Here is a 15213-nt window from a genome sequence, read left to right on the forward strand (position 1 = left end):
GATGCAGGAAGATAAAAGAGATAGTTTAATGCAACATGTGATCATGAAGTGGACCCTAGACCAGAAAAAAAATTTTTCTTCTGGTTATAAGCGGCATTGGTGGAATAACTAGTGAAATTTGACAACATCTGTAGGTTAAATAACAGTATTATATCAATGTTAATTTTGTGATTTGATAGTTTTACTAGTTATATAAGGAGATAAATAGAAACATTTAAGGGCAAAAAGGTCTCTATGTCTACAACTTGCTCTCAAATGCTTCAGGAAAAAAAATGTATATATATGTGTACATAGAGATAAAGAATAAAAAGCAAACAGCATAACGTGGTAACTAACATCTGAGGACCGTTGGTGAAGACTATGCAGAATTCTCTGAACCATTTCTGCATCTTTTCTGTGAAACTGTTTCAAAATAAGATGCTAAACACACATAAACAGAAAGATCTTACCACAGCCCCCCTGCCAGCGCCCTCTCTCTCCTGGACACTATGATGGTCTGCTGATCAATCTCCCTATTTCTGCTCTTGCCCCTGATTTTTCTCAAACAAAACAAAGCAGCCAGAGTGATCCCATTGAAACACGAATCAGCACTATCTGCTCAAGCTCTCCAATGCCTTTTCATTGCTCTCAGAATAAAAGCTATAGTCCAAACTGGGACCTGCGAGGCCGCCGGCTCCAGCAGCCACATGAGGCAGGCTAGCAGCTGAGGACCTCTGCGCTGGCTGTCCCCTCGGCCTGGCACCCCCCGCCACTGCCCCCCACCAACGGTGACACGTCCATGGCTCCCTGCCTCGCCCTGGGTCTTTAACCTAATGCTACCTGTTCAGCAAGGACTTCCCGAGCCATGCTTTCTCAAATTCTCTCGCCCTCACTGGTTATCTCCCTTTCCTACTTGATTCTTGCTTCTTAACCCTCGTCATGTATCTCACATACGATATATTTCACAAATGTATCTTGTCTGTCTCGTCTCCCCCACTAAGATGCAGGCTCCAGGAGGGCTAGTATTTTGTCTGTTTTGTCCACTGCTCTATCCCAGTGCCTAGAACAGAGAGTGGAGTAATGGAGGGGCTCAGGAGGCATGTGCTGAATGCATGAATGAATGAGACAAAAGCACTTTTAAATATCCTTAAGTTCTGTACTAGTTGACAAAGATCGACAAAGCCAATGAAGAATTTTCACAGTTGAAATCCACATACTCACCAAGGGAAGAACAATTATCCTCCCCTGCCTCAAAGCTGCAAGCGTACGTGTGAGCAGGGATGTAAGCTGCAGACGTATTTAGAAATGGATCCCGAACGATGACGTTGTAAATGACACCTTGTCCCCGGAGGGAGGAGAAAGAAACACTTGTCTTATCATCAGCTGTTAGGGTAACCACCTGAAGCCAAAAATAATGCACGATTAGTGTTTAGATTAAAAAAAGCAAACCCCATTTCTCCACACCCTCTCCGGCATTTATTGTTTGTAGATTTTTTGATGGTGGCCATTCTGACCAGTGTGAGGTGGTATCTCACTGCAGCTTTGATCTGCATTTCTCTAATAATTAGTGATGTTGAGCATCTTTTCATGTGCCTCTTGGCCATCAGCATGTCTTCTTGCACTGTTGGTGGGAAAGTAAATCGATACAGCTACTATGGAGAACAGTATGGAGGTTCCTTAAAAAACTAAAAACAGAACTACCATACGACCCAGCAATCCTACTACTGGACATATACGCTGAGAAAACCATAATTCAAAAGACTCATGCACCCCAATGTTCATTGCAGCACTATTTACAATAGCCAGGACATGGAGGCAACCTAAATGTCTATCAACAGATGAATGGATAAAGAAGATGTGGTACATATATATACAATGGAATATTACTCAGCCATAAAAAGGAACGAAATTGGGTCATTTGTAGAGATGTGGATGGACCTAGAGTCTGTCATACAGAGTGAAGTCAGAAAGAGAAAAACAAATATCTCATATTAATGCATATATGTGGAATCTAGAAAAATGATATAGATGATCTTATTTGTAAAGCAGAAATAGAGACACAGACGTAGAAAACAAATGTATGGATACCAAGGGGAAAGGGGGGGAGGGATGAATTGGGAGATTGGAATTGACATATATACACTATTGATACTGTGTATAAAATAGATAACTATGAATTGGGAGATTGGGATTGACATATATACACTATTGATACTGTGTATAAAATAGATAACTAATGAGAACCTACTGTATAGCACAGGGAACGCTATGCTCTGTGGTGACCTAAATGAGAAGGAAATCCAAAAAAGAGGGGATATATGTATACGTATAGCTGATTCACTTTGCTGTAAAGTAGAAACCAACATAACATTGTAAAGCAACTATACTCCAATAAAAATTAATTTTAAAAAAACCCCACAAGGTTTTCTATTATAACCCCACCTACATGTGCTATTAAATTCGAATATGAAAGTACAATTCTTGTTTAAAATATACACTAGCCCATTTGGCTTTTTTAAAACAATTTATTAAAGTATAGTTGATTTACAAAGTTGTGTTAATTTCTGCTGTACAGCAAAGTGATTCAGTTAAACACGCATATATATATATTCTTTTTCATATTCTTTTCCACTATGGTTTATCACAGGATATTGAATATAGTTCCCTGTGCTATCCATCCTACATATAATAGTTTGCCAACCCATTTGACTTTGTCAAGAGATTGTCCTACACAGTCTGTACGTGCTGATATGAACAAGCTCTTACACAAAATGCATCTAAAGATTTTGTATATGTTAATAATTTAAGTAAAATGTGATATAAATAAATGATTTAAGTAAAATGTGCTAGTTAGGACAAAGAAAAAAATTTTTGTCTCGTCTGCTAGACTGTAAATGACAGAAGGGCAGGAACCTTATTTATCCTGCTCACCAGTCTCCCCTCAGTAATTAGCACAGAGTAAGTGTCCAACAAACAGGAGCGATCACTGAGCTACAGAGCTGACGCAGGCCGTGCGGATTAACATCTCACAGAGAGCACCCACTTACTTTTGTCTAACAGGCACTGAAATAGGAAAAATTACATACAGCTGTGTTATCCTGTAGTCCTTCACTTCAAAAATTCCCTTTTAAAGGTTGTTTTTTAAATAGGGGATAAATATAATAGGAGAAACAAAAGCCCCACGTAGCCCTAATACACAGATATGTTCCTACTAACAGAAGCGAGAAAACGAAATGTTAGGGTTTCAGGAGTAAATAATTCGGAGCCTCTTAGAAAACTTCTACTATTTAAATATAGTGCTTAGCCTTCAAAAATATGTTTTCTGGGCAAAGGATTGGTCAAGTCCAACAGAATGTTAACATTACCTCCTACTCTCCCAAGTTTTTATTATGAGACGCTCAACCTTAGAGAAATGTTCAAAGAATAATACAATGAAAAAGTTATATACCCCACTTAGATTCAACAGTTGTTATTATTTTACCGTATTTGCTTTTCTGTCCCTCCCTCCTGCTCCTCCCCACCCCACATATATATATATTTTTTGGCTGAACCATTTTAAAGTAAGTTACAGGAATCATGACATTTCACTTCTACATACTTCAGCATGCATGTCCTAACACAGTGTTTCTCAAACTTAATAGCCTATGAATCACTGAGGAGCTTGTTAAAATTCAGATTCTGATTCTGCTGGTCAGAGGAGGTACCTGAGATTCTGCTTTTCTAAGAATCTCTCAGGTGATGCAACGCTATGCATTCATCTACCACACTTTGAATAGCAAGGTACTAAGTACAAGGATATTCTCCTATGTGCTCACAATACCTTAGCTCACCTAAGAAAATTAATAATTTCTTAGTATCTAATACACAGTCCATATTCAAATTTTCCCAAATGCCTTTTATAGCTTTTCTCCCCCTTAACCAAGATCCAACCAAGTTTCATGTATGATGTTTATCTCCAATTTCTGCAATCTAGAATCACCTATGAAAGATTAAGGAAGTTATTTTACAGATTACTCCACAATCTGAATTTATCAGATTGTGCTCAAGATGTCTAACTTGTACTTTGATCCTATGCATTTCTTGTAAACAGGAACTCCTATAAACAGGAACTCAAGTTAAACCTGTTTTGCTAGAATATTCCATAGGTTATGGCGATAAAGTCAGCCTACATTCACATGAGCACATAATGCAGATTCACCTACTATCAGCAAAGCTAACTCTGACCACATGGATAAGGTAGAGACCATCGGATCACTCCACTCTGAAAGTAGTTTTCCCTTTGCAAAGAATTAATCTGAGGGTGCTATTTAGGTATCCTGGGAATATCCTTCCCCCAACACTCTTTCACCTGGTGATCCTTGCCTGAATTATTTCACTGAGGGTCAGAAAATGGAGATTTTCTAATTCTATTATTCCTTCTACATTTACTAGCTGGCATTCTTCTGTAAAGCAGAGCTTTCTCTTATCAACCGGGAGTGAATTACAGATCCTCCTTTTAAAAAGGCAGGGTAAATTCCTTCCCTTTATTAATTTTCAGAGTATAATTTTGTGTACGTTGCTCCAATGGTAGCAACTGAGCATTTTTCCTTTTTCTTTTTTTAGTATCAGTATGGACGTGTTTTTGTTTATTCAAGGCATAATCAATCACGTTCTCTTTGATGACTGAATTGTCCCAGAGATGGCCAGTGTGAGCCTCTTCAAACAGGCTCCAGGGACTTCCGTGGTGGTCTAGTGGCTAAGACTTCGCCTTCCAATGCAGGGGATGCGGGTTCAATCCCTGGTCAGGGAGCTAAGATCCCACATGCCTCGCGGCCATAAAACCAAAACGTAAAACAGAAGCAATATTGTAACAAATTCAATAAAGACTTTAAAAATGGTCCACATCAAAGAAAAATCTAAAGAAAACAAAAAACAACCAGAAAAAGCAGGCTCCAGAGTCTTCTTGACACGCCCTCATTAGTCGTTGAGGGTTTCCTTGAATTCTGGCATGCGATATTCTAGCTCTTAACCAAAAGTTAAGAAGTAAACTAAAAAGACTAAGAATTCTTACATTCTTCATGAGAATAAAAATGGTCTTCAAAATTTCCTATGTACAAAAAAAAAAAAAAAAAAAAAATTTCCTATGTACAAAGGCAAACTTTGCCAATAGAGCTTCCCAATTTGTGAATAAGCACAATGAGTTTTCTTGTACAAGCCTCCCTCTTAGCATGGGGCAATGACATGCTAGGTGACACAGCAACAAAATCAGATCTTACTCTGCAACAGGCTGAGCCCCTAGGCTAATCACAGACACCCAGTTTCAATCGCTTCTTTCTATGTAATCTGATAATCTACAACCTTCTAGGAAGATCTTAGCAGTCTAGAAAAACTTTACCCACCAACCACTAGATTGACAGATGACCTTGTTTATTAGACCGATATCAGGCACCCTTTAAGATATAAAGATAAAATCCTGCCCTCCACAAAGATGATCTAGAGCATGAGTCTCAAATTTTAATTTGCATAGGCATCACCTGGGGATCATAAATACAGATGCTGATTCCATAGCTCTGGGGTGGAGCCTAAGAGTCTGCAACTCTAACAAACTCCCAGATGATGCCAAGGCTGCTGGCCTGTCCCCACCCTTGGAGTTGCAAGAGTTTTCAGGGGTTTCAAAAGCTCGAAGAAAATTTTTGCTGCAAGTTAGAAACTTTGCTTTTGGGTTTAAATATTAAAGATAACGTGTATATCCTTAAACAGTTTCATATTACTTTTTCTCAAAACACTATAACCTTTAGACTTGCCAAATTTCTTTAATCTAATAGTTATGGGAGTACATAGAAAATTACCACCCACTTCCATCCATAGCTCAAGATTACCAGTCACAGATGTGGCTGCAACTAAAACATAACAAAATTTACATGCATCTCCTCAAAAGCCAACGTTACTTAGGGATATCACTAGCAATGACTCCCAAGGTGACAATGAAATAAAAGAGAAAAAGTGAGAATCCCAGAAAGACCAAGAAAACAGTTTAAAAGAAAAAAAAAAAAAAAGCTCCTGGTAGCTTCTCCCCTTCTCAATTCTTACAATGGCGTCACAGTCTGGCCACACAAATTATGAGAGTCAGATTTACCTTGACAGCATTGGCCTGCACCTGAGGCACCTCGGCCATCCTCTGCAGGTGCCTTAGCAACGCCTCTTCAGTGAGGTCGTTCTCCGGCAAAAAGTACTGATAGACGTCATACTGTAACCTCCACCTGGAGTCCTGGCCCGTCTTGACGTCACACGGCGGAGCATCTGTGCCTCTAAAGTCAACCAACAAAACTGAACATCAATCTCTTGTGCTGCAAGTCTCATCTATAAAAAGGAACCAAAAGCTGGAACTTCAAACTTCTGCAACAACGATTCCAAGTTTGGCACCACCAAGAGAGGAGAGGCAGTATGTATGGTTACATAACCAGATGTGAGTATCAGTCAGGTTGAGTCAATTGCCCGCTTTGCTACTTGTTGGCTGCGTGTATGTGGGCAAGTCACTTAATCTCAACAACCCTTAGGGGGCCTTTCTGTAAAATAAGAACAGCAGCCCCTTCTTCATAGAAGTGTTAGGATTAAATGACAACACACAGCACTTCGCAGCACCATGGATGATACACAGGGAGCATTTCAAATGTTACTCAAATGTCAGCTATCATTACCATTAAAGTAGAAACTGGGGCAGAATGTTAAAATAATAAAATCCTTACAAAAAATATGAGTGTTTCATGCCTCCAGAATGTTTTCTATATTTAAAACTCTTTACAAAAACTAAGATGTACTTCTAAGCTCATAATAAAGGCTCAACATCTGGCTCTTCCTAAGAATGAAGGGAAACAACATTAACTGTAAATGACAGCTCGAGTATTAGTAACAAAGCTTAAATTACTTCCATTCCAAAAAAAAAAAAGTATGCAATTCAATTCTGCTAAAGAGAAACTATGGATTTTGAGACAATTTACTCAATCTACACAACAGCGAGCCATGCACGTCCTAAAAGGAGTTTTAGGAGTCGGGAGACAGACATACCTCGCATGACCTAGGTTTGCTGGAGCAAATTTGATAGTTGTTTCAAAGAAATTATACTCCAGGTAAATGTTGGAATCGATATCTAAATCAAACTCCAAATTACAACCACCAGGGATAGGATCTGGATGGAAAACAAGGAAGTTACTTAACATAGAATTCTTATATATTCAAACCACACTCGGAAAAACAGAACCCCACCCCTTGTAAGAACTCCCAATACAGAAGTTAAATAGACAGCTTCTAGTTTTGTACTACCTCATGGACTGAGGGTAAAGTTAACTGAGGTTACGGGCTGTGGAACAGGGATTAGAAGACCTTTTCTGTAAAGGGCCAGATAGTAAATATTTTAGAGGCTTTTCACACTTGATGGTCTCTGTGGCAACTACTGAACCCTGCTCTTGTGGCAGGAAAGCAGCCATAGATGATACGTAAGCGAATGGGCTGTGTTCTTTTGGGTTTTTTTAAGTACCGGATTTTTAGTTACTTTTCTTTTTTTTTTAATATTTATTTATTTATTTCGCTGTGCCAGGTCTTAGTTGCAGCACACGGGATATTAGTTGCAGCGTGCGGGATCTAGTTCCCTGACCAGGGATAGAACCTGGGCCCCCTGCATTGGGAGCACAGAGTCTTAACCACCGGACCACCAGGGAAGTCCCTGGGCTATGTTCTAATAAGACTTTATGTACAAAACAGGCAATGAGCTGGATTTGTCTTGCGCTCTGGAGTTTGCCGACCTCTGCGCTAGAGTTAAAAAGGTCAGAAGAGGCAGAGATTCTTAAGCTGGGGTCCAAGAGTGGGTTTCAGGGGCTCCATGAACACGCTGCAATTGTATGCCAAATGTTGAATGTGTGCCTCTCCTACATAGAGAAGTTTTTATTAAATTTTAGTATATAGAAGAAGAGTGTCCACTTTTCACATGACTCTTTCAACAGGGAGAAAGACAGTGTCACCCTCATTGCTGGAAGTTTTTGTGTATATATAAAAGAGTAAAAATTTAAAAATCTCAAGAACCCCAAGACCACGTATTAGAATAGCATATGTATAATAAACAGAAAATAAATTTGGGGTATTTAATTTACATTAATAATGTGGTTAAAACAGCTCTTCTTTTCTTATTAGGAATCCTATTCATAACCTTTAAGCAAGACAACACTTAAAGAAGTCACTTGACATTAGTTCAATTCCATGCAAAGAACTGTATACAGCGGACTCAAGTGGAGAAGCTAAGAACAAGGTAAACCAATTTAAAGGTTTTTAAGATCTCAACTTCATACACTCATCCAATCATTCCCACAGCTGGTTCTTAGTTTCCATAAACTGCTGGAACTCTGCAGATTTGGAATGGAGATACCCAGTGTGCACTGTTTCAATATTCTGCGGAATCTTTCTCAGAATTCTATGCTCTTCTTTCACACTCTCCTTTTCCTGCATTTACAAATATTTACCACACCTGAGAAAAGCATGTGTATTGTAATTGACACTCCACTGTTCATAAATTTTCTTGTGCACTGACCCTGAGGGAAGCTTGAAATCTATCATTTTTCAATCAGGTAATTACCCTTTTGCTACATAACACTGTCTTTCTTCAACTCCAGTCACTTTTTGGCTTCTACCTCCTTTACTAGTTATTGCAACCTCTCCTTCCCTTTACTACCAAACTTTAAAAGAATGTAAATTTCCTCACCTCACCTTCACTCCTCAATCACTATAATCTAGTTTTCACCCTCACTGTGCCACTAAAATACTCTCATTAAAGGCCACCACTGACTCTGGATTGTGCTATCATATGGACACTTTCAGTCACTCTCTTGATCTCTCTGCAAAGTACTATTTACCACTCCTTACTTAATGCAGGATGTCCAGGCTGTCCTCTTACCTTCCGGTCTACTCCTTAGTCTTACAATTATTCTTCAGCAGTTAACATCCCCCAGAAACAGTCTGGCACGTGGTAGGCACTAGGAAGTTATCTGCTATTATTTTTCCCCCCTAAATCTCTAAGTTCAGGCCTGGACAATCTCACTCACTTCCATGGCTTTTACTAACAACTATTCAGCTGGATATCTAACCTCACTCCTCCACTCCAGGCCCTTATTTTAAACTGCCTACTATACATTTCCATCCAGATGTCCTATAAGGGTCTCAGATTCAATGTGTCCCAAACTGAAGTGACCATCTACCTCATCCCAACCCCCTAAAACATCCAGCACCACAAAAATCCTATCTCCATGCCTATTTTGCATCACCACCTCCCAGCCGCCCAAATGGGAAGCCCACGCTCCCCACTTTTACAATCCATAACCACTGGTCATTGTGTCTTGTTAATTCTACCTTCTGAATATCTCAAACCCAGCTCCTCCTCTCCATCCCCCTCTAGGGGCCTCTGCTCGCATCTTCATTTCTCACTATGAGTCCTGAAAGCTGTGCTGTACTGACTCTGCTACGCCCTCTCCAACCCACTCCTCACACCGCTTCTAGAGTTAACTTTCTAAGAGATGAAATGCATCAGATCACTCCTCTGCTTAAAAACTCGCTATGTTCCTCAGCATAGAGTGCAAACCTCACATTGTACACCAGGCCCTTCACACCCTGGCCCCAGCCACACCCACTGTTCACCACCCTCCAAACACCCCATTCTCCTTCCACGTCTTCCTCGGCCTCCGATAACCAACTAATGTGTGAAGGACCATGTCTTGTCTTTCTGTTACAGCTTCTCCAAGGGCTCCTTAAATGTTTTCCAAATGAATAAATGTGTTCTCCTGGTCCCTACCTGGGCTTTCAGTCATCATGCTAATTCTCTGACTCCCCTGCTGTTAATACCTTTCTGACTCAAGGTATTGTACTTATGATAAACACTTTTAATAGGATTATCGTTTTCCCTAAATTTTCACACACAAGTCCCGCATTCCGGAGAGTAACAGGGAGTCGACAATAGAAAGGTTACCGCTTTCTGAGTAGGAGAGTGGAATGGCCACATTTTGGACAGGCTCAGGGTCTGAAGTCTCCAAGTGCCAAGTGCATATACTCTGCTCCGGTCTAAGAATGAAAACCAGTCCTTTGTCGGTGCCTGTTCCCGAGGCATTGGGAAGGAGAGTCTGCAATAAGGAAAGAACAGTCATCATGAATCGGGAGTTGAGCAGAGTGCTTAAATTTTGGAGTGGATCTAGTGTGCATGCCCTACTCCAAAGCTTCTCAAAACAAAAAGGAATAAAAACAGACCTTCCTCAGATGATTAAAGAATTCTTTGCACCTCTATGTGCACGTGCTCACACAAACACATGGAGCGTTCACTATTTAAAATATACGTCTTTGATCAGGAATAGCAGATACACAGAAATATCCCCAAGCTTTTCAATCCCCTCAGTTAGGATCTACTATGTCAAGTACTAAGACTACTGGGTTAAGGACTACTGTGTGAATGACAAAACTAAAACAATTTAGTAATGAGTCTGACGGCCTTTATTCAAGGGAGAACAACCCACGGATTAGGGCAGGACAGTGCCTCACTAGCTGTGGAGTCCTGTTCCCAAGGGATGTGGGGCATGAACTAGTTTCTTACAGCATTAGAAGGGCATGCTTGGCTAGGTTGGGATTTCCTTAGAAGTCGAGCGGGTCCTGTTTTCTAGGGTAAGGTGAGCTGGCTAAGCTGAGCTGGAAGACTGTGGCCAGTGTAAGTTAGGTTTCCTTGACAGGGGTTCCCTGTAAGTGCAGGCTGACTTAGGTTTAGATTTGTGACGTGGACCAAGCCACTGGGGCAGCCTCTATTTGTGGTCCCGATATACAAATTAACTTGACCACTACCAAGACAAAAATATAAGCTCTGCCCCCAAAGAGTTCAGTTCTTGGAAAGCTTTTTTAAAAAACTGAGTTGTAATTAATATATTATAAATTACACATAAAGTATACTAACGGTAGGTTTTTTTTTTGTTTTTTTTTTTTTTTTTTTAACGGTAGGTTTTGATAAATGTAGGCACCTGTGACACCATCCCCACAACCAAGACAGTGAACATACCGATCACCTTCTTTGTGCCCTGTTCTAACCCTTCCTCACACCCCGGCCACTCCTCGCCCATCCCCTGCCCCCATCTGCTGGGAAAGCTTTTTGAATAACAAAGTACTAAGTTAAGAGGTAGCAGATTCAGAGTGTTTTCTTAAAGCTAAGGAAATAGAAAGAAAAAAGTGCCAGATGGGTTTCAATGTGACAAGCGTAAAAGAGAATGACCCAAATACTAAGTGAGGAACTATAGGGTCAGCAGTTTCAAAGAACTGCCAAGATGACCCAAAAACTCCAAAGTGCCACACTTCATCAGGAAGTTACAAGAGAAAGTTCTCGGGACTTCCCTGGTGGCGCAGTGGTTAAGAATCCACCTGCCAATGCAGGGGACACGGGTTCGAGCCCTGGTCCGGGAAGATCCCACATGCCGCGGAGCAACTAAGCCCATGCACCACAACTACTGAGCCTGCGCTCTAGAGCCCGTGAGCCACAACTACTGAGCCCATGTGCTACAACTACTGAAGCCCACACGCCTAGAGCCAGTGCTCCGCAACAAGAGAAGCCACCACAATGAGAAGCCCGTGCACCGCAAGGAAGAGTAGCCCCCGCTCGCCGCAACTAGAGAAAAGCCCACGCGCAGCAACAAAGACCCAACACAGCCAAAAATAAATATTAAATAAATAAATAAATTAGAAAAAAAAGAAAAAAAAAGAAAGTTCTGTTCACAGACTCACTTCTAGAGCTATGTGCAGTTCTGCTTATCATCTTCTCAGCAGTATAAATACAGTGAGAACTAAAGGCAGTCCAAGAAAGGAACACGATTATAATTCAGGATAACTAAGATCCTTTCTGCATGAAAACCGAGGCCCAAGATGCTGTTCATGCAGGCCATTTTCGTCCCATTAGTAATGCTGGCCTCCCTTTATCTAACCTCAGTTTCCTCAAATGTAAATATAGGCATTAGAACTACTTGGTTGAACTGTTACAAGAATTAAATTAACTACGTGGAAAACCAAATGCAAGGGTTCCTAACTAGGAGCCCCAGAGGCCCAGTGAGTTTCCAGAGGTCCCCATGAAACTATACAGATGTAGTCATACATTTTGCCAGGTAGAGAGTCCTGAGATTTCAGCAAATTCCAAGTCTATGGCCCCAGGAGCTTAAGGATCACTGGCCTAGCACACAGTGGGCATGCAATAAATATAAATGCCTTTTTTCTCCATCCTTTCTCTTCCTTCAAATGTTGTCTTTGCTATGATATTATTAAGAAGGAAATTACCTCTGTGCCATTTTACTATGTATCCTATGTAAGGGCCTGAATAGAAAGCTTCCATTTGAATTTAGTGCCAGAAAAAAACTTGGCTTCCCCTCAAGAACTGGCATGTTTCTTCCTTCTAAGAAAGTTATGAAATTTAACATGCTTTGATTTCTGCTCTGGCTGCAAAGAACTCAGGCAAAATCAATATATGAGTCATAAAAAAAAATATATATATATGGGTCATAGACACTGTTATCTCTTCAATTAACATAATTTACTCTTTCCTCTTTTCCTTGATCAAACCCCTCCATTTCTAGTCTATTAAATCACCACACACAACTTCAAAACCTTCGTGGCAGAGACAGGAAAGCAGGAACAAAAAAATACCAAATACTTAGTTTGAAAGGTGCTGTGACCAATGCTCATAAGATATATAGGAATTGGACTAAGACAGCTCTGTTTAGCAAATTCCAGAATATTAGAAGGTAGGCTTAGGACAAATAAAAATGCAGCACAACTTTATACAGAGTGAAATTCATTTATTTGTCTAGGGGGTCATATAGACTAAATATAAATAGATTTGTAAAAGGTTAACATAAATGGCAGAGCCTTAATAGCTTAAGCTGACCCAGGACATTTGAAAAACTTCCCAGAGCTGAGGCTGAGGTTCAGGGGTGTAGTGATGATCTCTGTAAGAGGGTCCTAAATGCTGCTGGAAGCAAAGCACTGCACTGGTTAAAACTGAGTGTTAGGATTCTTTTGTTTCCATGAGACTCCAAAGAATAAAGCTGATCCTACAGGAGTCTTAATAAACTTCAACACTAAATGGCTGAACAACAAAGCAAACCCATTAAAATGTATTCTCAGGTAAAAATCACTGAGGACACAGTAGGGTAAGGAAAAGAAGAAGTGGGAAGTATGAGGAAAGCATAACTGCAGACAGGGGACATTTGGTACAAGCCACCCTCCCCCAAACTCAGGAGCATCACCCCTCTTTTTAGGTCAGAGGTCACCACTCAAGAAAGGCCTGTGATATTCACCTCTCAGCCAGTCTAAACCACTCACTTGACAGGACCCAATCTTGATTTTTTTTTTTTTTTAAATTTAAGACATACACTTCTCCACAAATTTATCACCCTTTGTTAAGATGGTATAGGGGCCCCAAATTCTAACCACCTCTTTGAATTACTCATTACTGCGTTCTCCCACGTATACACACATTGTACATGTAAATAAACTCTTTTTTTTCCCTCCTGTTTAAAAAAAAAAAAAATTTAAGTCATAAAGTGGCATCAAATTCTAATGCTCGGGACTTCCCTGGTAGCTCAGTGGTTAAGAATCTGCCTGCCAATGCAGGGGACATGGGTTCGATCCCTGGTCCGGGAAGATCCCACATGCCACGGAGCAACTAAGCCCGTGTGCCACAACTACTGAGCCTGCGCTCTAGAGCCCGCGAGCCACAACTACTGACCCGCACGCTGCAGCTACTGAAGCCCGTGCGCCTAGAGCCCATGCTCCACAATAAGAGAAGCCACTGCAATGAGAGGCCCGCGCACAGCAACGAAGACCCAATGCAGCCACAAAAAAAAAAAATGTGTCTTTAAAAAAAAAAAAAAATTCTAACGCTCACGCTAAATACAAGACCCCAAAATGTGGAAATGGCTTTTACGGAAGTAACGCTTTGTACTTACCTCAGAAAAAGAAACTGTTGTATTCTGATACTGTGAATGTATTTGGAAAATAAGAAAAGTGACATTGCTGGAAATATGACGCAAAATAGCTTCCTCTGGAAAGGGCTTCTGGAGCTCCAAGTATCTAAATTTCCCCACAGAAAATTCAAGAAGACCTACAATGACAGACACGTTTCATTGTAACACTTATATCTCTAACAGCGATTTGTACAAACTGCATACTTAAACACAAATGCATGGCTAATTTAATCCTCAGAAAAACCCGTTGAGATAAATATTATTATTACTGCTCCTATTTCACTGATGAAGACAATGAAGCTCAAAGGGGTGAAGCTGCCCGCCCAGGGTGACTCAGCTAGAAAGGGTGGAACTGAGAACCTGAGGGGAAGAAAGGTATTTCAAAAGATGTGAAAAACAGGCTGTTCAAGGTGCCCGGCTCCCAGAGCCCAGGAACATCCCCCTTCTGGTAGCAGCAATAACAACTCTATTCAGAACAGAGTCCCTGAATTTAAGGATTAACAACCCTGATGAGTTACTAACAATCGTAAATGCACTGGTACTAAAGATTATTACGATCTAGTGAATTCTGAAGTCAGCCCAGCTAGAGAGACACATCTGGCTTCAATTTTTACCCCACCATTTACTAGCTGTGTGATCTCAGGCAAGTTACTTAATTCCCTTAAACCTCAGTTTCTTCATCTGTCAAATGGTACTGAAGTACTCAGCTTGCAAAGGAAGGTGTCATCATCACAGGCAAAAATGTCTATTGAGTGTCCACACCAGGAACTTCATGAATCATAGGGCTTCCAGAAGAAGGAGCTTTTCATTTGCTTGTTTGTTTAAGGATCAAGTTCAGAGCCCACATAAAAGACAGGCTATAACAAGTTCTCCAACACCTCACCTAGGCTTTCCCATTTGTCCACTTGCCTCCACTGTCTGCTTGTGTTTCACTCACTCACTGTGTCTTATCTCCCAGCTGCTCACCACTTCTTTCCTTTTCCAACCTAATTCTCAAGGAATCCACTAAATAGGCTGCTTTGACTTCTGTGTGGTTCTGGGTTCCCATCTCACCCCCTGCCCTAGAGTCAGTGTGTCTTTGCATAAACAGCAGAGGAGCCTGCAAGCATTACATAAGCAGTCTTGGGGGCTGGAACCTAAAAATAGAAAAAAAGATTTCAATTTAATAGAGATGAAAAGTAGTTGATGAGGTAAAGATTATATTCACCAGAGTCCCACAGTGGGAGGATCACGT

The 15213-nt window shown here is 40.7% G+C and overlaps 2 protein-coding genes across 6 annotated transcripts in view; one reads left to right on the forward strand and one right to left on the reverse strand.

Annotated features, from left to right (window-relative positions):
• Positions 1–15213, forward strand: part of LOC309609978 (dystroglycan 1-like) — a 135192-nt gene that overhangs the window by 111264 nt on the left and 8715 nt on the right. The gene's annotated exons all lie outside the window — the stretch shown is intronic.
• The window catches only part of TM7SF3 (transmembrane 7 superfamily member 3), a 35444-nt gene that overhangs the window by 11065 nt on the left and 9166 nt on the right, over positions 1–15213 (reverse strand). For 3 of the 5 annotated variants that reach the window (XM_082352188.1, XM_082352187.1, XM_082352185.1), the window contains exons 2-6: positions 13962–14116; positions 9965–10115; positions 7024–7144; positions 6095–6266; positions 1201–1378 (exon numbers count right to left, since the gene is read on the reverse strand). In XM_082352188.1, the coding sequence (XP_082208314.1) occupies positions 1201–1378; positions 6095–6266; positions 7024–7144; positions 9965–10115; positions 13962–14116 (777 nt within the window). Of the gene's footprint in view, positions 1–1200; positions 1379–6094; positions 6267–7023; positions 7145–9964; positions 10116–13961; positions 14117–14687; positions 15116–15213 lie in introns of all 5 variants that reach the window. The other 2 variants (XM_082352186.1, XM_082352189.1) reach the window with 2 other exon arrangements.

The sequence above is a fragment of the Balaenoptera borealis genome (assembly GCF_965194805.1).
Source record: "Balaenoptera borealis genome assembly, chromosome: 13".
NCBI lineage: Eukaryota > Metazoa > Chordata > Mammalia > Artiodactyla > Balaenopteridae > Balaenoptera > Balaenoptera borealis.